Source organism: Peromyscus californicus, unplaced genomic scaffold, assembly GCF_007827085.1.
Source record: "Peromyscus californicus insignis strain IS unplaced genomic scaffold, ASM782708v3 Scaffold_8__1_contigs__length_139910024, whole genome shotgun sequence".
NCBI classification, from domain to species: Eukaryota; Metazoa; Chordata; class Mammalia; order Rodentia; family Cricetidae; genus Peromyscus; species Peromyscus californicus.
The window spans coordinates 5,333,870-5,360,965 of record NW_026294606.1 but is presented as its reverse complement, the minus strand read 5'-3'; the positions used below and the strand labels follow the sequence as shown (position 1 = coordinate 5,360,965).

The 27,096-nt window shown below is 45.1% G+C and overlaps 1 protein-coding gene across 9 annotated transcripts in view; it reads left to right on the top strand.

Annotated features, from left to right (window-relative positions):
* The first annotated feature begins 15,953 nt into the window (after positions 1–15,953).
* The window catches only part of Ntrk2 (neurotrophic receptor tyrosine kinase 2), a 392,209-nt gene continuing 381,066 nt past the window's right edge, over positions 15,954–27,096 (top strand). The window contains exons 1-3 of one of the 9 annotated variants that reach the window (XM_052726802.1): positions 15,954–16,169; positions 16,737–16,823; positions 17,733–18,279. In XM_052726802.1, the coding sequence (XP_052582762.1) occupies positions 18,068–18,279 (212 nt within the window). In that variant the 5' untranslated portion in view covers positions 15,954–16,169; positions 16,737–16,823; positions 17,733–18,067. Of the gene's footprint in view, positions 16,170–16,703; positions 16,824–17,111; positions 17,349–17,732; positions 18,280–19,477; positions 19,497–27,096 lie in introns of those variants that run through there. The other 8 variants (XM_052726801.1, XM_052726804.1, XM_052726803.1 and 5 more) reach the window with 8 other exon arrangements.

Below are 27,096 nucleotides of genomic sequence, written 5' to 3'. Positions count from 1 at the left end.
TAAGTTCCCTAGTTGACTATGTAGTATGAAAATGCATTCACTTTAATTTATTTTTATCCTGTTAACAAGATTCCCGTAGAAAAATATTTTAAAGCTGGTGAAGTATGATGTCAACTTTTTTCTTATGAATTATACTTTTTAAAATCTCAAGATTTTTTCTATGTTTTATTTTGAAATTTTTATTTGTGTGTATGTGTGTGTGAGCCTACATGAGTGTATGTGTGCCATAGGAATGAAGCAGTCTTCTTAGGTCAGAAGAGGGCAGTAGATTCCCCTAGAGTTACAGTCAGGAGCTGCCATGTAGGTACTGGGAACTGAACCAAACCCTTTGCAAGAGCAGTACATGCTCTTAACTTCTGAGCCCTTTCTTTAGCCTTTATTCTATGTTTAAACTCCCAGTATTTTATCCTTTTACATATACTTCCCTGCTCTATCTTGTTTTGACCCAGAATCTCACTTAGCCCAGGGCCCAACACCTGCCTTCCTGTCTAAATCTCTCAAATGCTAGTATTACAGGCCTGTGCCACCATGTGCTCCTTCTGCAATCCATTTCCAGTAAGTTTTTATGTAGGATGTATTTGATTGAGTATCTTATTTCCTTTCCTTATAAATGTCCAACTGTGTGTACATTTTTAGAAAAGAAACAAGTATTTAGTCAAACTGTCCATGATATTCTCTGTGTTTTTAAATTTTCTTGAACGACAGACTGGGAGACAAGGCAGAGGTATATCTGTGGTCTCTGTTTGCATTCCTACATATCAATAATGTTTTGTAATGGTTTAAGGGGTTCTTAAATAAGCAGTCACAGACAATGTAGCCTGCAGACATTATTGTCCCATACATTGTTTATAAAAAATATTTTGTATAATGGCTTCATTTTCCTTGGATGTATCCTCAATAGTGGAATGCTGGCTCATATGTAGTTCTGTTTTCAAGTTTTTTAAGGAGACTCCATATTGTTTTCCAGAATGGCTGTACTAATTTATATGTAGTTAGAAGAAACCACTTATAGAGTTCTATACAGTAAGGTAACTATATTTTACAAAGGTTTAAGAAAAGAGTGTGAAGGTCCTTTTTTACTTTTCTCTTGCTGTGATGAAACATCATGACCCAAAGCAACTTCCAGAAGAAAGGGTTCACTTAACTTATAGTTCCAGAGGGATAAGAGTCTGTGGTGATATTTTGTTTGTGCTCTCACAAATAAAGCTTGCCTGGAGATCAGCATGCAGAGCTAAGCCACTAGAGGCCAGGCAGTGGTGGAACACACCTCTAATCCTGTCACTTGAGAGGAGAAAAGGAAGTGATATGGCTGGGCCGAGAGAGGAAGTGATAAGGCGGGATGGAGACAGGAGCTCGGCCTTGTCGGTCTGAGGATTCAGGAGAGGTAAGAAGTCTCTCCGGTGGCTGGCTGCTCTGCTTCTCTGATCTCCAGGCAAGCTTTGTGAGAGCACAAACAAAATATCACCACAGGAATCCATCATGGCCGGGAGGCACGGCAGTAAGAGGTGGGCAGAGTGGCTGGAGCAGGAAGCTGAGAGCTCACATCTTTGTATATGAGCCTGCTCCTAGTGATGTACTTCTTCCAACAAGAACCATCACTTTCCCAACACAGTGCCATCAACTAAAGAGCAAATGTTCAGATACCAGAGCCTGTGGGGGACATTCTCATTTAAACCCGCCACAGTTCTTAGCATAGAGAAGAGGTCACTGCCCCAGGGGATGAATGTGCTAGTCACCCTGGTGTGACCTTTGTCCAGGATATACTTATACTGAATAAGTCTATGCATAAATATGTGTGGGTTACAAATAAGAACCCCATAAAGTTAATGAACATGTTTTGAGCAGACTGGGAGTCTAGGAGACATGATGGCAGTCATGACAGCCACCTCCAGCACCAGGACAGTCCTCCCTCTGCTTCCCTCACTTAGGCTGTCTGCAGACAAGTGACAGGAAACAGAGCAGAAACAAAACTGCTTGTGTTGCTGAGAAATACTGAAAAATACACAGTAATCAGGAAGAGTGACCAGGGAAGGGGAAGGATCAAAAACCAATGCAAGTGTTTCGTGTTCTGTTCTGCTTTGTTTTAGAGTATGGCTCTGTTCACATTGAGTCCTGTGCTGAACACATGTGGCTTGAGTCTCATGCCTGCCTTTGGGCTTAGACCTAGAGCAGAGATCTGGAAGGTTAAGGAGATGTCACCCGCACATGAAGGGAAGGGGCAGGAAAAGGATCCGGCTCTTAGTGAGGTGTCTCGGGCTGGCTCTGATCACCTGTTTATAGTGTTCTTAGGAGAGTTAAAAAAAGCAGGGGATGACAGGGGACACAATTCTTTATGTAGAGATCTATGTCAAACTCACAAGCATGTGGATGGCATCTCATTCACAGTTAGGTATTAAATAGAAGAATGAAGGGGCTCTGGTATTATACCTCTCTACCCAGAAAACTGGCTACATTGGATCAGTGTCTTTTTTTGTAAAGAAAATCATATCACAGAGAGTAAAGAAGGTTGAAGAAGAAAGACTAGAGTAACAGAGAGCTCTCTGGTGCTCTCTCCTCAAAGTAGGCCCAGAGTACGGAGGGTAGAGTATGATGTGATTTACATCATGTGAAAACACAGAAGTGGGAGCTGGCAGGCTGCTTTCTCCAGGGAAGTCACTGTGTGCCTTGCTATCTCTGTTCATGACCAGTTCCATGCCAGACCCTGTTGTAGGCAGAGAGGTAGCTTTGTGAGCTGGTTGTTCTATAGTGAGCAGGATGGTGGGGTGGTTTGTAGCTGGAGTTTTCTCCAGTCCTCCCCCAGCACCACGGACCCCGCAACCACTTATAAAATAATCACCTCAGAAACTTATATTAATTAAACTACTGGGTCATTAGCTCAGGCCTACCACTGACTAGCTCTTACACTTAACTCAGCCCATTTCTGTTAATCTATGTTGCCATGTGTTCCATGACTTTACCTGTTGCCTTTACATGTTGCTCCCTGGACGGCAGGCTGGTGTCTCTCCCAGCTTCCACCTTCCAGCCTCTCCTCTCTGTTTGTCCCGCCTATCCTATACTTCCTGCCTGGCTACTGGCCAATCAGCATTTTATTTATTCACAACATACAGGACATCCCACAGCAGTGGTTTCAATGAGAACAGCTTCCACAGGCTCATAAATTCAAATATTTGGTCCCCAGTTGGTGACTGTTTGGGAAGGATTAGGAGGTGTAGTATTCTTGGAGGAATTGTGCCACTGGGGGGCAGGCCTTGAGGTTTCAAAATGCTCCCACAATTTCCAGTATACTTTTTTACTGCATGGTGGTGTAGGTCAAGATGTGAGCTTGTCACCATGTCTTAGCTTTGCCATTATGGACTCTGACCCTCAGGAACCATAAGCCCAATTAAACACTTTCTTTTATAAGTTGTCTTGGTAATGGTGTTTTATCACAGCAACAGAAATGAAACTAACACAGAAATTGGTTCCAGGTCACGAGCTATTGCTGGGACAGACCTGATCGTGTGTTTTGGGGATGATTGTGGTGACATCTGAACTTTGGGCTGGAAAAGCCATTGGGTGGTCAGAGTTCAGTGGGCTATTTGTTAGGAACTTAAAAGATAATGACTTGAGTTCCTGCCCTGACTTCCATGGACAACAGATTCCTCCACAAGCTGCTTGTCATGGTGCTTGATCACAGCCGCAGAAACTCAGCTAAGACAGAGGGGTTACTTTCAGCCCTGCTGAGGAGACACTGAGCCTCCATTGCAAGGCTCTCTTCACTTTCACATGAAGAAGGTAAAGACGGAAAGTTTCCCGAATCCAGGACAGAATCTAACTAGTCACCCGAGAATCCTGTGAGACCGAGTGGATAGTTTCCCCCACCACTTTTAAAATTAAATCTGCAGACACAGGAAAACAAATTGATAAACTGAGACTGCATCATGTTTTGGCTTCGTGCTCTTTTGTCTTTGAACACTATTTATCCAAATTCTTTAAAGAACAAAGAATTCAAAGTGCAACAGATATTGGAACCAATGGCAGAGGTTGCAAAAGCCTTGAGGTTTTGAGGCTCCTATGGGGGGCATTAGGATGGCCCCTCACAATCAAAGTTCCAAGTGGCACTTTTTCTTTTTAGGTTTAAATAAAAATAACTGGTCTTTTGTGTTGTGTTTTGAGGATCTGATAGCTGTCTTTGAAGATTGTTGTTCTGGAATGCTAAAAATCTAGAACTAATATTTTTCCTCAGAAGTTGAATTATTCTTTGGAAATAGATTAAAAACATCTATTGATCCTAGATGATGCTCTCAGAGGAAACAGGAGGTAGCAGGACTTATTTTGTCTCCAGGACAGTCTCCTTAATCCATGAGAAGCCTCTCCCACACACAGATGTCTTCCAGGTGGTGGGGAAGTCTTACTGAGTTTTTGGAGAGCAATAGGGGGAAGGTAAAAGGTGGAGTTGTTGATTTACAAAGGATTTTTCAGAATCTCTGGGGTTTCCTAGACAGAAAGTGAGTATTTTTATCCTAAGGCATGAGATCAGTCAGTTGACCATGAAGGTGCTTTAAGAAACAGAAATAGATTAGATTCAACAACAAGAACAACTGAATCTTGCAGAGATGGGCTCCATGCTACAGAATAATGTGTTTTCTGCCTGTCTTTGCTGATCCTCCTTCACAATTGCACATCTGTTTTGGACTTTGTCTCTGTAAGATTTTCTAGTTATCAGATTTAGCATAGAACAGGGTCTAAGGTCACTTAAAGCCCAGAGTGAGAGATCTCAAGACAGAAAAGGAAGAAGAGAGAGTCCACATATGCAAATAGGAGCCGCATATGCAAATAGGAGTTGCATATGCAAATAGGAGCCAATATGCAAATAGGAGCCACATATGCAAATAGGAGCCACATATGCAAATAGGTAGAAGAGCTTCTAGGCCTGTCAGCTGCCAAGAATCATCAAGCATCTTGCAGTCAGGCTGCTGCATTGCTAGAGTAGACCATCCACAGGGTGTCTCAAGTCAGAGTAGAAGGAAATGCCAAGAAAGCAGCTGCCATGTCTTCCTAGAGTCTAGCTGAAGGGCAAGAGACTAGCACACACAGCTAGAGCTAATTTTGAGGAGAGGACAGAGAAAAGGTGTAGGCAAGGCTATCACTTGAGCCCTATCTGCTTCCTCCCACAGGCCATGTGATTGACAGACTCCTCGAAATCATCCATGCTGTCTTCATGGTCATTTTTCCAAGATTCAGCTCAAGGTCTGCTGTCTCCACGAGACCTCACTTGATCTCTGCTGAAGATCTGTACATGTTTTCAGTATTGAGTCATGCATATCGAAACTATCTACTGTTCTGCATGTATTTCCAAAAGATGTCAAGTTCTTAGAAGATAATTATTGTGTGATATTCATATTTATATATCCAGTATTTAGAAGTGTCTGCCAATTGACCTGAGGAGAAATGGAAATCTTGAAATGTGATGAAGATTTGAAATGCTTCTTGACATGCTTCTCTGGGAGTCTTCCCTTTCCTCCTCCCCCTCCTCCCCCTCCCATCCTCTCTTCTCTTTCATCTCTTCTCTATTTGACTCCCTTTCTCTCTTAAATTTAAATAAAACATTTTCTTAATAATCTCCAACTTTACTTAATAAAGAGAAACAATACTCTGTCAGTCAGGATGTAGGAGCTGATGTTGCTGATGGTGGCTTCTACCTTGGCATCCAGATGGTTGAAAGGAAGTCTTGGATTGCTTTTTGAAACAGTTAAGAGTACATAATCTATTCCTTTACAAGCACTAACAAGGCACATTGTCTGAATTGTTCCAGAAGTTGTCTTTTGAATGGAGAGAAATTACTTTCTGATATGATACAGTTAAAGGTCTTCATAGAGAAATAGAGAAGATTCTTGAGCCATGGAAAACAAGGAAGCCATGCTTTTGTGTCTTTCTGGTAGGTCCTGCAGTGTCAGAGCTGAAAAGGAGCCTTGACATGTCTGGATCTGTAGCAGGAATCTTAAAAGATCTTATTAATAACGACAAACCCAAGGCCAGTTATTGGGGTGAATGCTGGAAGATCAGAGAAGCAGAACAAGCCACAGCTTCCTCACCTTGCCGATTTCCTCAGCTGATCCTGTTTTCTCAGATTGGAAGCCTCTGAGTCCTTATCCAAATGGATCTCAGCTGAACTGCTGCTCAAAAGCCTGAAAGTTTAACCAGCTCTAGGTTCCTTGCCCTCACGCCTTAAATACCTTTCTGCTTTCTGCCATCACTCCCTGGGATTAAAGGCACACTTCTTGGGATTAAAGGCATGTGTCACCATGCCTGACTGTTTCTAATGTGGCCTTGAACTCACAGAGATCCAGAGGAATTTCTACCTCTGGAATGCTAGGATTAAAGGTGCGAGCGCCACCATTTTCTAGCCTCTGTATCTAGTGGCTGTTCTGTTCTCTGACCCCGGATAAGTTTATTAGGGTGCACAATATTTTGGGGGACACAATACCACCACATTTCACCACTCATCATTTCAGCTTCTCATAGCTGGCAGAGAAATGCTGCAAAAGTTAGCAGCCTAAGATAATAGCCATTGTCTCTTACGCCCAATTTCAGGAGTTGGGGATTCAGGAAGAATGGCTGGTTCTTCCCCTTTAGGTGGTACCCATATGAATCACTCATATTAGGGTGGTGGTGGGGGATGGTCTGGAGGACACAACAGTCTCTGTTCACATACATGGTGCTGAGGTAGGGGTGTCTAGAAGGTTGGCTTCAGCATGGTGGCCTCAGAACAATTGGCACATCCTACATGGTAGTTCAAGGTTCCAAGAGCAGATGAATGCTCTGGTGTGCAAGGCAGAGGTGCATTTGTTCTAATGCTCTGCCCTCAGGAATCATGTAGTGATAGTTTTCTATTTACACTGACTGAAGAAGTCTCAAGACGGCCAGCGTCAAGAAAGAGGGACACAGAACACACAACACAGCGAGGACTCGGAGAGTTTGCCGTCACCACCCTGGCCTAGCTCCATCTCCATTTTAGAGCATCTGAAGGCCTGGGGATGACTTATGGAAGAGCCCTACAAATGCAAACTGGTGGTGCTGTGATTTCAGTAGCCATGTTCCAATGGCATGATTCAAATGCAAAAGCACACACTCTACTTGCTCTTCTTTCTCTCTTCCTTCCTTCCTTCCTTCCTTCCCCCCTCCCTTCCTTCCTTGCTTCCTTTCTTTCTTTTTTAAACTTTATTATTTTTACATTATATGCATTGATGTTTTGCCTGCATGTATGTGTGAGGATGCCAGATACCCTGGAAGTGGAGCTGCAGACAGTTGTTAGCTGCCATGTGGGTGCTGGGAATTGAGCCCGGGTCCTCTGGAAGAGCATTCAGTGCTCTTAACCTCGGAGCCGTCTCTCCAGCCCCTCTGATTGCTTTTCTAACAGAGAAAAAAAGACTCTTAAAGTGTCCAGAATGCAACAAAGAAATACCTGTAGATTTTTGTTTTCTGTTAGAACAATGACCCAAACTAGGGGCACTTAGTATTAAAAATTAAGGCAGTGGCGTCTGCTACCCACAGTATTCTGCATATATTCATTAAAATTTTTTTCTTGTGTCAGAGGATAAATTTACAGTTGTTTGAGAATTGTAGATGACCAACCTTTGTGTCTTTCCCTGAATTGCCCACTAAATGTTATTTTAATCTAAACATGATGCAGTCTGTAAGAACCTGGATTGTTTCTTGATGCTCTGTCTAGTTAGGACACTTGGGTAGATGCTGTTGATTAACTAACTGGTATCCATTTCATTTGTTTGTCTTAGAACCGGACCAATAACCTAGAATACTTGTACACACCCAGTCAATAACGATATTCACCGTCAGCTACTTAGAAGTGACTTGACAGTTCTTACCAGAGAAATGCACGTTGAAGTGACCCATGTAACTTCCATGTCACTCACTGGCAACAGCCCTGTATTTCTTCTCTTTATCTTCCTGAAGACTAGGCAATACCTTAGCAAGTGACAGACAAGTTGGATCAAATACCCAGAAATATAGATAACGCCACACACAGTGTTCCATGCACCATAAGTTCACTCTGACCCCAACAGGAGAAAAGACATTTCCTACTTGTTTGAGTTACTCTGCTCTTCTTACGGAAGCAGCTTTTTTTTTTTTTTTTTTTTTTTTTTTTTTTAATCCACTATGGAAAAGGAAGAACTTGCTGGTTAAGCATACAGCACTAGTGGAAATCATTGCTCTGAAAGAGGCAATATGGAGGAGGCTAGGGCAAAGTTTACTCAATCAAAGCTAAGTTCAGCACAAGTACAGTCTAGTATTTAGGAAAAAAAATATATAGACATCTCTGAGGAAACAAGATTCAGTCTCCTCAGTAATTTTTTTTCTGTTGGGATGTTCCTAGTCCCAAGGAAATGCCACTGAGGTAGAGTTCTCTGGCACATGGAAAGGGAGGGCAGGGGCATTTGATGGGACCATGGAATGCACAAAGCTGGTCTAGCTGTGGCACTGGGGGCTGCATTGTCCAAATAGTAGCTTCTGAGAAAACTGTCATGTATGCTAAGATTTAGAAAAAAGATGATTTTTTTTTGAGGAAAAATAGATAAGATAAAAAAGATGATTTTTTTGAGGAAAAATAGGTAAGATCTTATGATTGAATGAGTCTAAAAGATGACATTGATTTGAGAAAGAAGTGGCATTCTACATTGTAGAATTCCGACTACTCAGCTGTGATGAGCCCCGTGGAGAAGAAGCACTATTTAAGTACCCCGTGGATTTTGGTGCAGAACAATCTAGAGAGTGGAATATACAGCCAAGTTTTTGAATACAGTAGAACAGCACAAATGTTCAAGAACTGTGCAAAAGGATTGAACTCCAGAATTATTTAAAGTTATAAAAATAAAAAATAAGAAAAATGAGCCACAGAACAGTAGAAAGACTGTATCAGGCTGAGCCCAGGGCTCAGGGTAGATGGTGAGAAATTAACAGGTTGAAAAGAGTAAGTAGCCGTGTTTATTTTCATTTTGTGTCCTCTCTGGCCAGACAAAGGGTCTTTCCACTGGAAATTACAGAGATCATATGACTAATGTGAAGTTGGCCTCTCAAGTTAAAGGCTGCTGAGATGATAAAGGTCGTTACTGGGCTGGCTCCAGCACCAAAAAAGCAGGACGGCACTACTTGGAGGAAGGGAAGGAGAGGAGAGGAGAGGAGAGGAGAGGAGAGGAGAGGAGAGGAGAGGGGAGGGGAGGGGAGGGGAGGGGAGGGGAGGGGAGGGGAGGGGAGGGGAGGGGAGGGGAGAGAGGGGAGGAGAGGGGAGGGGAGGGGAGGGGAGGGGAGGGGGAGGGGAGGAGAGGAGAGGAGAGGGGAGGGGGAGGGGAGGGGAGGAGAGGGGAGGGGAGGGGAGGGGAGGGGAGGGGAGGGGAGGAGAGGGGAGGGGAGGGGAGGGGAGGGGAGGGGAGGGGAGGGGAGGGGAGGGGAGGGGGGAGGGGAGGGGAGGGGAGGGGAGGGGGAGGGGAGGGGAGAGAGGGGAGGGGGGTCTTTAGAAAGGAGAGCAGTTGGCCTCTGAGGTGAACCTAAGCTCCTTGTCCATTGTGTTTGCTGAAGCTCCTGTCTACTTATCAGTTCCCTTTTTTCCTGTTTCAGAGCTGGGTTCCCTCTTGGGAGGGAGGAAAGTTTTCCAAGTCTAGATGCTAAAGAAGGAATTTCTTTCCAAGCTAATCCAGTGTACCGAATGCTTAAAGGACACTGAAACAGAATATTTAAAGAAATTGATATTTAAATATATTTTCATTCTTTGAAGATTTTCTACAGGTTGTACAATGTATCTTGAGCACATTCACCCCTACTCTGCCCTCTAGGATCCTCATCATATTTTCCTCCCCAACCATCTCTCCATTTTAAAATTATCTGTCTGTCTGTCTGTCTATCTGTCTGTCTTTCTGCCTATCTGTCTGTCTATCTATTATCTATCTATCTATCTATCTATCTATCTATCTATCTATCTATCTACCTACCTACTTAACTCATTGAGTTCAATTAGTGCTGTCTATATGCTGGTGGGCATGGGGTCATCTACTGGGCCACAGGGGAGCCTACCAGCATCTACATCCCCCAAAAAAAAGTGTCTTTCTTACCCCACAACAACTACCAGCTGCCACTGTCCCTTCAGCTGGGGTGAGGCCTCAGGAGCCTCCTCCCCCTCCATGCTGGAATTTTCAACTGGCTTGATTGTGTGCATCTCTCATGCAGGTGACTATATCTGCTGTGAGTTTGTGTGCGCAAAGGCCATGCCACGTTCAGAGGACAGCATTCCACAGCCCCTCCCCCTTCCTCTGGCTTTTGCACTCTTTCTGCCCTCTCTTCTGCCATGTTCTCTGAACTTTGGGGCTGGGATGTGCATGATGTAGACATCCCCTCTACTTCTGAGCACCCACGGTTTCTTAGTCTCAGCACTTTGAATAGTTATGAATCTCTGCACTAATCACTGTCCGTTTGCAGTAAGAAGCTCCTCTGATCAAGCTTGGGAGCTGCACAGATCTATTGGCATTAACATAAATATTTAGAAGGGAGTTTGACAACCTGACCACTTAGTAAAACAACATCAGGAAGTTTCCCTCAGGGCCTATGGCTCCCTTAGCCATGTTTTTGTTTTTTGTTTTTTTTGTTTTTTTACTATATTTACAAAATCAGGCATGGATTCCCTCCCACATTAGAGAAGCAGTTTACATGAATCACAGGGACCAAAGGAAGAAATGTAATCATAGGCTTGAAAAATAAATAAATAAATAAATAAATAAATAAATAAATAAATGAGATTAATCAAGCTAAAATTTTTCTGCAAAACAACCAATGTGAGGAAAAGATAAGCTATAGAATAGGAGAAACTGTGAAAATCTTTATTCAAGAAAAGGTTAATATTTGGTGTATATAAGGAACTGAAAAAAAACTTCAACAGAAAAAAAAAATAGATCAATTTTAAAATGGGAAAATATCTGAATAAATACTACTCAAGAGAGACTACAGGGATGAAAATGTAGTTCAGTTGGTAGAACACTCAACTAGTATGTACAAAGCCCTGGATTCAATCCGAGGCATCATAAACAAACCAAACAGCAGCAGAAGCAGAAGAGAAGAACTGGCGGGGGGGCATACAAATAGAATATAAAAAAGATGTTCAACATCACTAATGCTTGAGTACATACAAATAAAAAATACAATGAGACACCATCTACAATGGTTTGGATGTGAATGGCCCCCATGCACTTATATATTTGATTTTTTTTTTTGAGACAGGGTTTCTATGTGTAGCTTTTGTTCCTGTCCTGGATCTCACTCTGTAGACCAGGCTGGCCTCAAACTCACAGAGATCCACCTGGCTCTGCCTCCCAAGTGCTGGGATTAAATGCATGTGCCACTATCACCTGGCCACTTAAATATTTTGAATGCTTGGTACACAGTTGGTGGCTCTATTTGGGAAGGATTAGGAGGTGTGGCCTTGTTAAGGGAGGTGTGTCACTGTGGGCAGGCTTTGAGGTTTCCAAAGCCCACATCATTCCCAGTTAGTGCTCTCTGCCTCATGCTTGTGGATTGAGATTGAGCTCTTAGCCACTTGCTCCAGTGCCATGCCTGCCTGTTGTCATGCTCTCTGTCATGATGGTCATGGACTCTCACTTTCTGGAACTATGAACCCCAAATGAAACACGTTCTTTTATAAGTTTCTTTGGTCATGGTGTTTTGTCACAGCAATTGGAAAGTAAGTAAGACACTATCTTACCTCAGTTATAATGTGTTTAATTAAAAAGAAAAAACAAAATAAAAACCCAAACAACAATGAGAAAGACTAGCAAAGCAGCAAAGTGGGAGAAAGGAGAGTTCTTAGTGTGTTGGTGAGAATGGAAGTCAGCATATCCACTGCGATTTTAATATTGCAACCACGCCGACTTAATAGACTTGTACGGGAAAGTATTCCTTCCTCTTCATTTCTAGAAGAGTGTGAGTAGTTTTTGGTGTCATTTACCATGTTTTGTAGCACTCGCTAGTGAAATTATCTGGGCCTAGAATTTTCTCTGTGGAAAAGTGTGTGCATGTGTGTGTGCACACACACACACACACACACTGGGGTGGTGGTGGTGATGCATACATGTGGGTGAGTAGCTGTGCACATACATAAAGCCAGAGCAGGATGCTGGGTGTATTCCTCTGTCACTCTCTGAATTATTGACTTGAAACAGGATCTTAATTGAGCAAGAAGCTTTTCTTCTTCTTCTTCTTCTTCTTCTTCTTCTTCTTCTTCTTCTTCTTCTTCTTCTTCTTCTTCTTCTTCTTCTCCTTCTCTTCCTCCTCCTCCTCCTCCTCCTCCTCCTTCTTTTTTTTTTTTTTGTTTTTGGAGACAGGATTTCTTTGTGTAGTTTTGGTGCTTGTCCTGGAGCTTGCTCTGTAGACTAGGCTGGCCTTGAACTCACAGAGATCCACCTGGCTCTGCCTCCCAAGTGCTGGGATTAAAGGTGTGTGCCACCACCGCCTGGCTGGAGGCTTGTCTTCTTGTCTAGGTTGGCAGACACCTGCCTATCTGGCATTACAGTCATGCACAGCCATTCGTGTGGGTGCTGGGATTTGAACTCAGGTGCTCATGCCTGCAGAGCAAGCATCTCACCAGCCCCTTGTAGGGAGATTTTAAAAGATAAATTCATATCTGTGTAAGGTCTAGGACTACTCAGGTCATCTATTTCCTGTATAAAGAGCATTGTTGGCTTGATCTCTTATTTATGTCATCAAATTGGTTTGCATGAAGTTGTTCACAGTAAACGCACAGATTTTGTTCATGTGTATAAATCATCTGGGGATTGTTGTTGCATTTGTTCTTACTATTGGTGTTTTGTTTCTTTCTCTTTTAAAAAAGGTTGATTTATTTTATATATAAATAACTAATTTATATTATATATAATTGCTTGCCTGATTGAGTGAATACATATGCACCTTGCACATGCAGTGCCTCAGGAGTCCAGAAGAGGGCATCAGAACCCCTGGCACTGGAGTTGCAGACAGTTGTCAGTTACAGCGTGGAAGCTGGGGAACTAAACCAGGTCCTCTGTGGCTCCAGTTCTCCTCTCCAGATGTTTATCAACATTATTCATCTTCAAGAACAGGTTATTCGTTTTGCTGATTACCTCTACTTCCTTTCCATTCACTTTGTTATTTTCTATTCTGGTTTGCATTATTCCATCTCTTCATCATACTGGTTCCTAAGCTCACAGTCAATGCCACTGATTAGAGACATTTGCTCTTTCCAGGATTGGAGTCTGGTGCCTAGCATCCTTCCTATCTGCTGGTTTAGTGGCTCCCTTCAAAGTCTCAACTTTTGATTCTTTTCATTGATACAGTTCCCTTCTGTCTATGCAGGGCTTTTTTTCCTCTGGCTATAGGCAGCTTCAACTCTGAAAATGCTAATTAGGATTGAGAATTCTTGGCTTTCCACACATTCCACTCTGTCCCGAGTGCTCTGCTTTCCTTAATTTCCCTTGACTCTGAGTTTCGTCTCCTAAATTAAGGAGTTAGACTTTGTCATAGCCTCCCTTTTGTTGTCTGACGCCAGTTTTTTCTTAAAAAAAAAAAAGTTGTTTCATATATGTGTGTGTACCTTTAAAGTTTCACTCTCACAAACATACATGGCATACAGTCACACACACACAAACACACACACACAGTTAGTTAATTAGTTGTTTGATTGGGAGAGTGATCCTCAGTCAGAAACAGAAGTTGGCAGCAGACTTTTTACAACCCAGTATTTGATGTTACAATCAATTTACGAGATTATCATAAGCACTATAAAACAAAATGTCAGAAAATAAAAAGTATTTTTGTTTTATGTAATTTTTCATGTATCAAGGGCAAGTTGTGTGTGTGTGTGTGAGTGTGTGTGTGTGTGTGTGGTGTGTGTGTGTGTGAGAGAGAGAGAGAGAGAGAGAGAGAGAGAGAGAGAGAGAGGAGAGAGAGAGACATTAAAGGTAGACCATTTGTATGTGTGTGCACTGGGTTGTGATGCACCTGGTATTCCTACCCTGGTTCACGATCAGAATGTCTGGAGAGATATTGTGGGACTACACCATGGTTGAGTGCAGGCGGAGGGCAGTGGGAGGGAGGATAATCTCTACTTCACATGGTCTACCTAAAAATGTTTATCATGTCCTCAAAAGCCAAGGTCTGGGGCGGGGGTCCTTGAAATGGTCTCTGTTTTACAGCTTTCAAGTCTCAAAATTGATATAGATCTTCAAGTCTATAAGCTAATAGATCTTCAAGTCTATAAGCTAATAAAGAGTTATCAATTATCCATGTGTCCTGATTGTCCATGGTATGGTTAAGTTACCAGTGTGAATGAAGGAGATGCCCTCCCTGACCCAGTGAAGGACGACACATCTGGTTACTAGAGGAGGCGAGAGTAAGGTTTTTAGAAGAAATACGGGAACTCAGAGAACAGGCCTGGAGGACGAGAGGAGCAATGTCCAGGAAGGCTTACACAGGTAGCTGGCCATGTTAGAGCTTAGGTGAGGCATGCTTCAAATTCAGTTTATTTTATTTTCCATTAAGCACACATTTTAACCACTGTGATCTGGAGCTAGGTCAATGAATAGAACTGATAACAATTCCTGCCTCTAAACAGTTTCCATAAATAATCAGTTTAAAGGACAAAGTACTATGGACAAAGACAGGGCACAAGAGACACCAGGCAGGAAGCCGGCTGCCCATTCTAATTTGAGTGGGATAGTCTTACACTCCCAATGTAACAGTAGCACATGCCCATTCTATGAATTCTGTGAATATTCCAACATTCATTAGACCCTTACTGTCTACAAACCACATTAAAACTGCCAATCTTAGATGTTGCATGAACACTGCAGTCACTACCACAGAAAAACCAGGAGGGAGAGTACTCAGGAGCCAGGAAGGTAATTACTCCTCCCTCTCCCCAGTGTTCCTAGGGATTTCTCCACCTAAGACACTGGCAATGGGGAGGAGAGATCGCTAGGTGAGAAACAACACTTGGTGCGGAGCCTGATCTGAGTTTGATCTCAGGACAGAACTGGCTTCCGCAAATTGTCCTGATTGGGCCATGGTCGGCTAGCCCACACACGCACAGTAAGTAAATATATATATATATATATATATATATATATATATATATATATATATATATTTACACACACATATATGTGTGTGTGTAACCAGAAAATTCTTCCTAAAAGAACGCTGATAGCACAAGACTGGGTTTCACTGTGTCTCCTGGACAAAGACCCTTTTGCCTTTGGCTTCTGTGCTTTGCCACGGCAGCAAAAGTCGCAGGCAGAACTGAGGAGTGACCCGAAGCTTGGCGGTGCAGTCTCCATGTGCAGTGCTCAGTGAAGGGATGAGGTTACTTACTGGCTTTTGCTCCAGGCTTCAGCCAGGCGTTTGAGCGCCATGGCATCTAGAAGAAAACCCTGCTAGATGGTTTTAATTTCCTAATGATGTTAAGGCTGTGCGGAGGCCCAAACATTTACCCTGCCTTCTCTGGTTTCTCCACCCTTCTCATTCCTGGCCTTTGCTGGCAAATAGGTGACCATTCTTATGTCTTGAACTGGACTCCGGCACATAGTCCTGTGTTGTGTGGAGGACTTCAGAGGCAGGAGTTTGGCTGGGTCGGGTAACAGGCACACTATCTGGGCAACAACGTGCACACTATCTGGACAGCAACGTGCACACAGCGCGGCAGCGGGTGCGCATCTGGTGCTGGAGCGCTCCTGCCGCGCAGTTCCTGGTGAGATGGTGGCATTGGGACCGTGGCATTGGGCTGATGCACTGGAGTGTGCTGGGCATCTTCTCCCCGCGTGGGGGCACCAGAGCCCTCGGAAGTGTCAGGCACTGCGGCGCATCTACCGGATTCTCTTTTAAATGACTGCGGATATGCGGGCGGTCAGAGCCGCAAATGGTGAGAAGAGGCTCAGACCAGGCCTGAGAACGGTCCATAGCGGTCATTTAATTGCACCCGCACAGCAGTTACGGTTTATCACTCAACCCTCTGGAATCGCCTCACGTGTCCCCAGTGAGACTCGAGGGCGCTGCCAGAGCCTGGCCTCTCGGTAGCTGGAAGCACATCCTGCTGGGGGCAGCTCGGGCGCAGGGTACACGTTCGCGCACATGCGCGCGCGCACATGAACACGCGCAAGGTACGGCAGGGCAGGGGACCAGGGTTTGGGTGCCCCGCGTGGGGGTGGGTGTCGTGGGTAGTGAAGCTGTGATTTTCGAATGGCGGCATCCTGCCAGGTTAAAGAATAAGAGATGACGCAGAGCCACCCACTCCACAGGCCAGGGTCGGTGCAGAGCATTTAGGGAACCCACTGCGCGGCAGGCGCTCTCCCTTCCCCACGCTGGGCTCTTCCTATGGCGCAAATGGCTGGAGAAAGGCCCATCAGAACTACACTTGTGTCTGCAGGCTGCGCTCTCTAGGCAGAAACCCCGTCAGGGAGAGCTTTGGAACCACCCACCCCTAAATAGGTAGTCCGGAACCGGGCAACGGTCCTTGGTTGCCAACGCACCTCATTATATATTTATTTTCGTGTGTGTGGGGGGGTGTAGCTTGCCTTCCCTATATTTTGGGAATAGCTTGCTTTCCTTTTTGAGCAGGGTGGGAAAGGAGAAAGCAGCGGGGAGGGAGAGGGAAAGGGAGGATTCCTACAATAAGAATCAGCGCATTTTTTCAGAGCCTAACCAAGCCCGGCTTCCATTTCAAAAAGGGGGAGCTAGCCTCTACTGCGGTATGGAAGAGATGTAAGAATTAGGGATCCAAGAAGCATCCAGCGGTGCAACGCTGCATTTCAGAGGTACCTGGGTCTAAAGGGACACACACGCACACGCACACACATGCACACCCGCACAACTACCCCGCCAAGGTGTGCGCGCGCGCGAGTGTGAACTCCCACATGCTGCTGTCTGCGCCTAGCCGCTGGCACCAAGCCTCCTCCTCCCTGCTCGCCCCCAGATTCCCTCCCCTCCGCCTTGCTTTTGTCTGGAGGGTGCTATGCTATGCTATGCGTGTGTGTGTGTGTGTGTGTGTGTGTGTGTGTGTGTGTGTGTGCGCGTGCGTGTGTGTTTTTGGATTTCATACTAATTTTCTGGAGTTTCTGCCCCTGCTCTGCGTCAGCCCTCACGTCACTTCGCCAGCAGTAGCAGAGGCGGCGGCGGCGGCGGCAGCGGGTTAGAGCCCAGTTGCTGCTGCTGCTGCTGCTGCTGCTGCTGTTGCTGCTGCGCTCTGCTCCCAGCGCTTGGGGTGGGAGGCCCGGTGAGCCTCACGGACAGTTCTCGGTGGCCTCGGCCGGCACGGTCCCCTTGCCGCAGTTGCTCCCCAGGTGGGACGTGCCGCGCCACCTGCCCGCCCCCCACCCCCACCCTGCGCCCAGCGGCCGGGGAGGATTCTGCAGCATCATTGGGGCCCCGTCGCCGCTGCAGCCTCCGAGTCCTCTTTAGAGGGTCCTTGGCTTGGCTGGGCCATGGGATCTGCTCTCAAAGACCCTTTTCTGACCTCTCCTGCCTCGGCCTCAGGCTTGGAGGGCGGGCGGGCACACTGGGGGGCCACTGTGGGGCAAGTTGATTCCGGGGCGGGAGCTGGGCACTCGGACATCCATTCTACAGGCTTGGGTCTGGTGGGGGTGAGGAGAGAGTGGAGGGACTGTGTCCCAGTTAGTGCTGTGTAGGCACTATGCTTAGTCTCATCCATGTCTGTTTGTCCTCAGCCCTGAGGTGCGCACCGATATCCGTGCCGGTTTAGCGGTTCTACGACCCAAAGAGTCCAGGGAGATCCACCGAGTGGTGCCTGGCGTGTAGGACCATGCAACCGCCCTGTGGCTCGGAGCCGCGGCCCGCGATGTCCCAGCCACAGTGAACCGTTTGGCCCGCGCGAACCTGCTCAGCCCAGACAGGCTCAGCCTCTGGTACGCTGCTCCACTCTACGGGAGGCCACTGGCACAGAACAGCAAGAGGGAGCAGGGAAGGCCTCCCCCCTCCGGCGGGGGACGCCAGGCTCAGCGTAGGGACACGCACTCCGACTGACTGGCACTGGCGGCGAGGGATGTCGCCCTGGCCGAGGTGGCATGGACCCGCCATGGCGCGGCTCTGGGGCTTCTGTTGGCTGGTTATGGGCTTCTGGAGGCCCTCTCTCGCCTGCCCCATGTCCTGCAAATGCAGTGCCTCTAGGATTTGGTGTACAGAGCCTTCTCCTGGCATCGTGGCATTTCCAAGGTTGGAACCTAACAGTGTCGATCCGGAGAACATCACCGAAATGTGAGTTCCTTGTACTTTTTCTTCTTCCTGTCCTCCACTTCAAGGCTTAGGCAGGTATATGCCCTGGATGGGGATGCCTTCCTGAGCATTGTGAGAAGTGAGACCAGAGGGGTGGCACCTGTCCCTTACCTGTCTGTTTTACTGGCTTAAGAGTGCCAGCTGGTGAAGAGTGACACTAAGATTTCATATGTAGAGAAATATAATCATATGTTCACCTATGTTCTTTTCCTGGGAACTCCACGTGCATTTTCATTTCAAAGTTCTGAAGGGTGTGTTTCAGGCTGTCCATATATGATAATTATAGTGGAACATTTTTGTTTGTTAAAATACGGTGTGTGTGTGTGTGTGTGTGTGTGTGTGTGTGTGTGTGTGTGTGTGATGTGAGAAGTTCCAGTAATATTTACCAGAAAGGAGGTTAAAATCACTGACTTTCAGAATTGGTTGAAGGAAGAAAGGGTCTCTCCCTTAACGTCTTTTCCTGAGGTTTGGAGGTGACCAGTTTCCCTTTTCATCGCCTCTATCGGATTTTGCTTGGGAGATTGCTTCCAGAAATGCTCTGAGAATGCTCTGTAAGAGGAGACGTTCTGAGTGTCGAAAAGCACTTGCTCAAACAGAAAATGTGATCGTGGGAACCTAAAAGCCTGGGATGATTTAATTTGGACTTGACTTCTCAGAGATATGATTTTGAGACCATTTGGATTATAAATCTTAATTGCCCGTTGACTAATTCTCTAGGACTGGACTGGATGGCAAAGCGGTGTGCACCCTAACGGATTGCAGCCTCAGCCTTGGACCTTCCTGTCCCTAGAAAGGTTCCAGCTTGTTCCAGCTTGATGGAGAAGCAGAGAAATGTATATTTCTTTCTGTTGGATGTCTTGTGACAAATTCACTACCAAGCAGGAATTCAACAGTCCTTTCTCCAGATTCCTAGGACACCTGTGTTGGAGGTCCTGTTGTTTCCTTTGCCAGAGATTTTGCCATTTTATGTCTCATGAACACAAGGTTTTATTCATCTGTGTAGAGGATTATAAAGCTAAGTTTCCTGGGTGATCGTCACAGTGTTTGAGATTGAGAAAGGCAGCCTTGAAAGTAGGGCTTGGGCTGTGGCCTTCCGGTTGGCGAGTGCGCATGCACCCCCTCCCCCCAACGTACAAGTGTTTTCTGCCAATGCGTCTGCCAGTGCCAAAGGCATTGATAACCTGTTTTGGTTTTTTAATGTAAGTAAGAGTTCTTTCTAATCTTGCTGTTCTGCTGGTGGTGGTTATGCTATAGGACTCGGGTAGAAGGAAATGATAGCCGAGCAGAGTGGAGTGTGCAGGCCTGCCATAGCTGAGCCGATCTTCCGTGAGCAGCTGAGTCCAGGGTGCCAGTTCCCAGTATTTTACAAGCAGCCCAGCAGCCCAGTGGGAGTGCAGGGTGGGTATGGCCCTGGCAAGGCCTGTCCAGGGCTGGGCTTGTCTGAAGAGTCTATGGCCTTTCTCAGAACCCTTGCCTTTTCGAAGGCCGGTGTCAGGCAGATGGCAGGGCCTTGTGGAACTCACAGCCTTCCTGGGGGTTGGAGACCAAGAAAGTGCATTGACACGATGGATACTGCAGCGTTTTTTGTTTTTTGTTTTTGTTTTTTGTTTGTTTGTTTTTAATTCAGTAAGAGACACTGAATGAAGAAAGAAATGAGACATAGTGCTCGATTCTCACTTCAGCTGTTATACTCTAACATTTTAAGACCAGCTTGAAAAGAAAAGAAAGTGTCCCTAAATCGACCGAGCATTGGGGCTGACTTTGCCGAGCTTTCTGCCTGGTGCACACACGAAACCAACAGTTTGGACGGAACATTCTGGGTTTGCTTTCTTCTGGATGATGTGACTTCTTTTCTACGTGAAGGCAGCTTCCTATTTAAACAAATATTTACTAAAGTCCCAGTCATTCATTCTATTGTGACACCCTAATTCCTAATCTGCTTTTATACTTCTTCCTCTGATTTGAAAATCCATTGATATTGAGGGAGCTGAGAACTGTTTATGGCTGAGTATTTAGGATGCAGGAGTTGGTTGGTGATATCTATCAGGTCTGGAAGAAGGTACTTTTGTATACTTAGCCCCTCCATGGTGCTTGATCCTATCTATCGGGCATTGAGCATCTTTATCTGTAAAATGTATTGCAATGCTTCTTTGGAAAGCACCAATTATTTTGAACTCAAAATAATATCAATAGTTGAGTTAGTTTCACTCTCAGCCTAATATGACCCATCTGTGCTCCTTTTCCTACATGATAACATTTGTTTGAACAACTTGGCTAGAGGACACAAGCTAAAGTTGGAACTAAATTCCATGTTTTAAAAAAACTTTGTTATTTGGTCCAGTGCTATCCCTAATTGCAGTCCGGGCTAGCATTGAAAGATATAGTGTCTTTTAATGTCTGTATTTTCAACTATGGTGTGTGTCCCTTAGGGTGCATAGGGAGAAGTGTTAGAATATTTTGAAAATAAATGCATAGTTAGCTAACAGGTAGGATACTGTGTTTGCACAGAGTTGAAGTCAACTTGACACTATGATGTCAGAGTCATTGTTTGAATGTATTTTATTAGAAATCTTGGTGTCACCGCATGTCTTACATTCTTTATTGGCTGATCTGATCTGTTTAGATCTGCATTTCTCTGTGAAGATCTCAAATGCATGCTTAACATCCCATTGCTACATGGCAGCTACTGACGTTTGTAAATGGTTAATGCCATAGTAGCGCTAAATTAACTTTTAAAACAGTGCTAATGTCACATGTAAGTGCAACATCATTGGGATTATGTCCATTTAGGTTCCCATTGTGTCAAATGCCAAGGTGCACTGCAAAGGGTAATGTTAAATCTCACCCAAGTGTCAGGTAAAAGGCATAGTTAAGTTTGCCATCTTAATTTTTGGTTAAAACAGATTTACCATGGTAAGTCTTTTTCAATGTCCAGGTCTGCAGCATTCTGTAGCCTACATTATGGAAGCCGTGCATTCTAAAATTGCGTATGTTTATGAAGGCCAATAGGGATCTTTCTCTGAACTTCTTGGGTGGTATTCTCTGAATTGAGGGCAATGATTGGAACCAAGTCTAATATTTATTTCTCTTAGCACAACATAAATAGAATCCACAGCTTCTATTGCCAGAGCGTCTATGTGCATTTTATCATTGCCTGGTTAAGTACGGTAATGCCGTGCCATTAATACATTGATTTTGGCCCTGGCACCTTAATAAGCTTTGCTGTTGCAATTAATTGTGTTTAAAACATCCTGGCATTCACAAAGATTCAGCCAAAGGCATCAGTGTGATACTCACTCCACAGCACCTCCATCGGTGGCTCTAGAACTTTGGGCTGCAGTTTTTCTGTACTTAAGAGTCATGACTTTCATCTAGGGTGTGCTTGCACAAGTCACACTGGGCTTATTAACAGCTGCAGTGTTCTTCATTTTCTAATACAGCTTGCAAGCTGGAGGTACAACCTTGCTGTCCACATAGTGGAGGTGTGTACATACCTCAGCTCAGGATAACCGTTTGGAGTCCTTTACTTTCATACCTTCAGTCTCATTCTGTTGTGCTGGGGAAAACAATGAAAAAGCCCTGCGACCCTTCTGACCCTGCTCTCTCCCACCTCCCATCATTGAATGTACAGGAAAATGTGTTTGATTTTCTTCTTCTCTGAAAAGTGATACTTCCTTATGGGAATTCAGAGTGCTCAGAGTTAAGAGAAGAGCTGGGTTATATATTGTTACAAGCAGGCGGTGGGAGGTTGGAGCAATGTGGTCATAGCTCCCTCGTGCTGCATGTAGGTCTGTTTAAGGCCGTTCACTGCTTCCATCTCATGAACCATTTGTTGTATCTCTTTCACTATTCCCTGGTAAAGTTGTTGACAAAGGCGAAGAGTTGGCTCAGCAGCTGATGGTCAAGGCCTCTTTCCCCTTAGGGACAGTCCATATGATCTCTGAGATCTCTGACTACATCTAGGTTATTGAAGGATAAAACCTAGAGTTTTTGTTTAGCTGGAGAAGAAAAATTGAATTTCTCCTTGTCTCATTAATATTTTTTTGCATTAAGTAGCAAGTCATTTTCCCTGATTTGAACTTATTGCTTATTAAGGAGAGAAACATTATCAAGCCATTACTGGAGACCATACGCTGCCATCATCTTTAGGCTATGTTGGCTCTTCTTCATCTCCGGAATGTTCCTTGTAGGTTCAAAAGTCATGGAGTAGAATATGGCATTGTATCTGGCAGCTCATTGAGCAATGTTAGTATCTAGTGCCTCTTGATTACTATAAGTCAGTAAGGGGATACAGGAGAGAGATTATTTATGGATGGCAAAATTTTTGTTTGGTGTGTATGTGCATGTGTGTATGTGGGGGGGGAGAGAAATAGAAAGGCAGGGGAGAGAGAGAGAGAGAGAGAGAGAGAGAGAGAGAGAGAGAGAGAGAGCACAAAAGAGCCTAGAATCATAGATTACTAATAGTTGCTCGGTCATTTTTCATGATCTACTTTGTCAAGCTATTTTAAAATACAAATCTCACCTTTCTGCCCAAATGGCAGAGCTCTGAGCTCTGCGCACTGAAGCAGCATGATAATTTTAGCCCCACATTTGATTGCTGGTCGATCTCCATTAAAGAGGCAAAGACCCCACACCATCAGGATCCCCCACCACTTACTTCACTCTCTGGAGTGTCCAAGAGATTGGGAAATCATAAATATTGATCTGGAGATGAGTGCATGAATATTCCTGAAGTTATCACATCTCTCCAAAGACAGACAGCATGCAGAAACTAAGTCCTTTCTTCAGGTGTTTCAAAACCAGTCCGTCATGGAGACAGGGAGCTGTGACTTTTGAGATCCCACCCCAGACACTACTAACTGGTTCCTTGGTCTCGAGGACTCTGGCCTCCATGTAAGCAGAGAGTTGTGGTTTTAATGCTCAGACAGTTTCTCCTGGCTTTGCAGCTTCAGCTGGGGGGGGGGGGGGGGCTACAGTCCTGGCACCAGCAGTGGACGAAGAGAGGGTGCCTGATGCTCAGAGTCAGCAGTTCATTTCTGAAAGCCTTTGTGTCAGAGTGTGATACAGGTGTGTTTTGCTCTGAACTTCTCCAGACTATGTCTTTTAAAATGTGAGCTGCTACCTAGGCTGTTGGCGTGGCAATGCTGGCCTAACCGGCTTCAGAAAGGCTGCTTCAGATCGAGACCATAGGAAGAGGGGGCCCTAGAGCCTCCATCCTCCTCACTGCAAAACCCCCAAGGTCTTGCTGGAGTCAGAAGTTCTGGCTCCTCCAACCAAGTGAGTGTTGCGGCCTCTCCGCTGGGGACCTCTCTTCTGCTCTTTGTATTCAGACAGAAGTCTGACTCCACACAGCCGTTAGAGCATTCTCAGCAAGGGGAAGACAAGCTTGGGATGGCTAGCTCTGTGCAAACACATTCTATGTGAGACAATGTAATTAAAGAGGCCTGGGCCATTACAGATTCCAAAGCAATGACTCTACCTTCACATGGGAAGACATGCCTTTTTGTGTTGACCTTACCCTGAAAAGAAAAATGTATGTGCATATACAGTCCTCTTCAGTACACAGCTCTTACACAAAGTTGGGCTACAAAGAAAAGTCCTCATGACTTGGCACAGATGAGGAATGCCAAATGGACCAGTGTGGTTGGCTGATACTTGAGAGTGAGCACAGAACACAGGACAGAAAGAAGTCTTTGTCACAGTTGGGACCCACAGCCCTTTATATAGTCTGCTAGCTCCCATGAGAGACCCATGGCCAGAGAGTACTTATGTATCCTTTCTTGGCTTCTGTTTTGCCCCTCTTTCTCAGTGCTTTAAGACACCAGACCCAGCTCAGCAGCTGAGCTAGCCAGCAAACCTAAGGGTCCACTTAGCTGCTGCCCTGTTATTGTCACAGTTCAGGATGTTCCAGTGAGGAAACGCCTCTAAGACAGAGCTCAGGTTTCCTGTGGAGTGTTGCCCATGATGGATCTGATGGGCTCTTTGGGATGGGCAGATGCTTATGGAGGTTTAAAGCTTCACACTGAAGTAGGTGAGGACTTGATGGCCTCTGAGGGACTGGAAGGCTCACCTGTCTGTCCGGCACTCTAATGGAGGAGGGCATAGGGGTGGAACTCCAGCGACTCACTGAGGTCCCAGTCTCCTCAGTTGTAGTTGCCTGGATTTGCTTTTCAGAACTCAGGCAAAAGAGCTCTGGAGATCTGAATAAATGTTCAGACTAAGCACCACGGTGGCAGGAGGGGGTGCACTGATATTTCATCCCGTTCTTTCCTCTCCCACCCAACCCCCACTTTCATCTAGCTCCTTTGCAGTCTGTTATACTGTTAAGAGAGACATGATTTGAGTGACTTTAGTACTTTTTAATCTTCTTCTAGGTAACAAAACTATTAATTCACTCTACTAGAGTTCCTTTTCTATTTCAAATACAGATCAATTAACTTTTAGGACCCCAGCCTTTGCTGCATACCCATATACCCCAGAACGATATTTCGTGCAGAACCCTGTGACTATGAATATATACATCTCTGCTAAAACTGTACTCTGTGTGAGTCTTCAGGCTGAATTATGGTGATTTATAAAACTGGCAATGGAAACTTAGCTGCTTTAAGTTACTCTTTTAATTTCATTTCAATCACTACACTGCTTGCTTGCCCGTGACCTGATGGGACATCTCAGAGCGAAATTTGTAAATGTTAGTGCATCTCCTGAGTCTCTGATGAGCTTTCAACACAAATGGAAATCGTTCTGAATTAAAGGATGCTGGGATTTCAGTTTTCACATGACTTGTGAAATACGGTGCAATGTTAAAGGGTAAAATCAGGAAAATGAATTTTTCAAAAGGATGAGAGAGCAAAATGGCTCAGCAGTTAAGGTGACTTGTCACCAAGGCTGAGGACCCATGGGTAGACTGTCTCCTGCCAGTTGTTCTCTGAACTTCACATACACGTACAAACACATACACACAAATAAGTAAATAAATGAACAAATATTTTCAAAGATCAGAAAGCCTAAGCCTTGTCACAGGGGTTGTTCTACTTTACGGACCCCAGAGTCCCTTGTGAGGTAAGAGAGGTATCATAGCAAAATAGGACTCTTGCTCACTGTACACAGTGTTTTTTTGCTGAAGTTGCCTTACTCATTTGTTATGTGTGAGCAAGAGAGCTTGGCATGGTGACCTTTAGATTCCCTGGCAGGGTATGATTAAAAAATAAAAATAAAACACAACCAAGCACCTCTCTCCAAAACAAACAAACTGGGCTGAGGAAGTGTCTCCATGGTAGAAGGCATACTCAGCATGCTCAAGGTTCTAGGCTCAATCCTCGGCACCACAAACCAACCAAAGAACTACCTATCCATCTACCCAACAACCCAACCCACCAACAAACTGCCTAACTAACCACACACCCCACACAATCACACCACCACCCACCCACACGACCAGCTACTCACCCATTCATCCAACCGCCCAACCCATCAACAAACTGCCTAACTAACCACACACCCCACACAATCACACAACTACCCACTCACACAACCAGCCACTCACCCATTCATCCAACCGCCCAACCCATCAACAACTACCTAACTAACCATCCGCCCACAACCACACGACCAGCCAACTGAACAGAAAACCACAAGCAGGCCAACAAACCACAGTTACTGTTTAGTTGGATCCAGCTGCACTTCAAAGCTGTCCTAGGACCTCTGTAGGGTGCTACAGAAGGTTTTGTGTCCCTTGTTCTAAGGCTTGAATGCTTATGCCCACCTCTAGATTCATATGTTGACATTTGATCCCCAAAGCAGTGGTGCCAGGAGATGGCAGACCCTTCATGAATAGATTGAGTGCCCTTTAAAAAGAGACTTTTGAGAGTTCAGTTGCTCTTTCTACAACATGAAGAGATACATAGAAGGTGCCACCTGTGATAAATAGGCCCCGTTAGACACTGCATCTGCTGGGACCTTGTTCTTGGTCTTGTCAGCCTTCAGAACTATGAACAATAAAGTTCTGTTGTCAAAAATTACTTATTTACACATTTTTTTTTGTTTATGGCAGTCCAAACTGACAAGCACACCTGGGTGCTGTGGCTCTTTCCATCTGTGACTTTTCAGCTCCCCTTATGTCTGTGGTGCTTTTCATCCCCTCCTCATCTCATGGTCCTAGGACACAGACAGACAGACAGACAGACAGACAGACAGACACACACACACACACACACACACACACACACACGCATGCACACACACAAAGAGGGGGGCAGCGATTTGGTGGCAAATGCTTAATGGCTTGTGGAGCAATCTTGCTGTTTTGCTCTTTCTGGGTAGGTGACCTGTGATTTAGACCACCATACTTTCAGCTGAACTCAGATTGAATAAGGGTAACACAGAAAATGGGTAAAGGAGCCTGGTGAAAGTGGAAGGAGCCCCCTACAGGAAGATGGTATTTGGACTTTGACAAACTTTGTACGAGGTCTGACCTCAAGGATCCTTGTGCTGGCATCTCAGTTCCCATGTGTGTTATAGAGAGGTGGTGGGACCTTAGAGGCAGAACCTAGTGGGAGCTGAGTAGACCATGGGTCACACCCCAGGAATGAACTGAGGTCTTTCTGGAGGTACTCTGGTCTTGGGGAGTGAGTCAGGTATCATGTGACTGTATTCATTACAATGAAAATGGGTTGCTGTAAGAGGGTGGTCCCTGTGTCTCCTCCTACTTCGGCTCTGCATAGCTGTCATGAGACCTCACCAGACACCATGCAACTGCTTTGCCATGTGCTTGGCTTTGGAGAAATGCAAATTAAATCA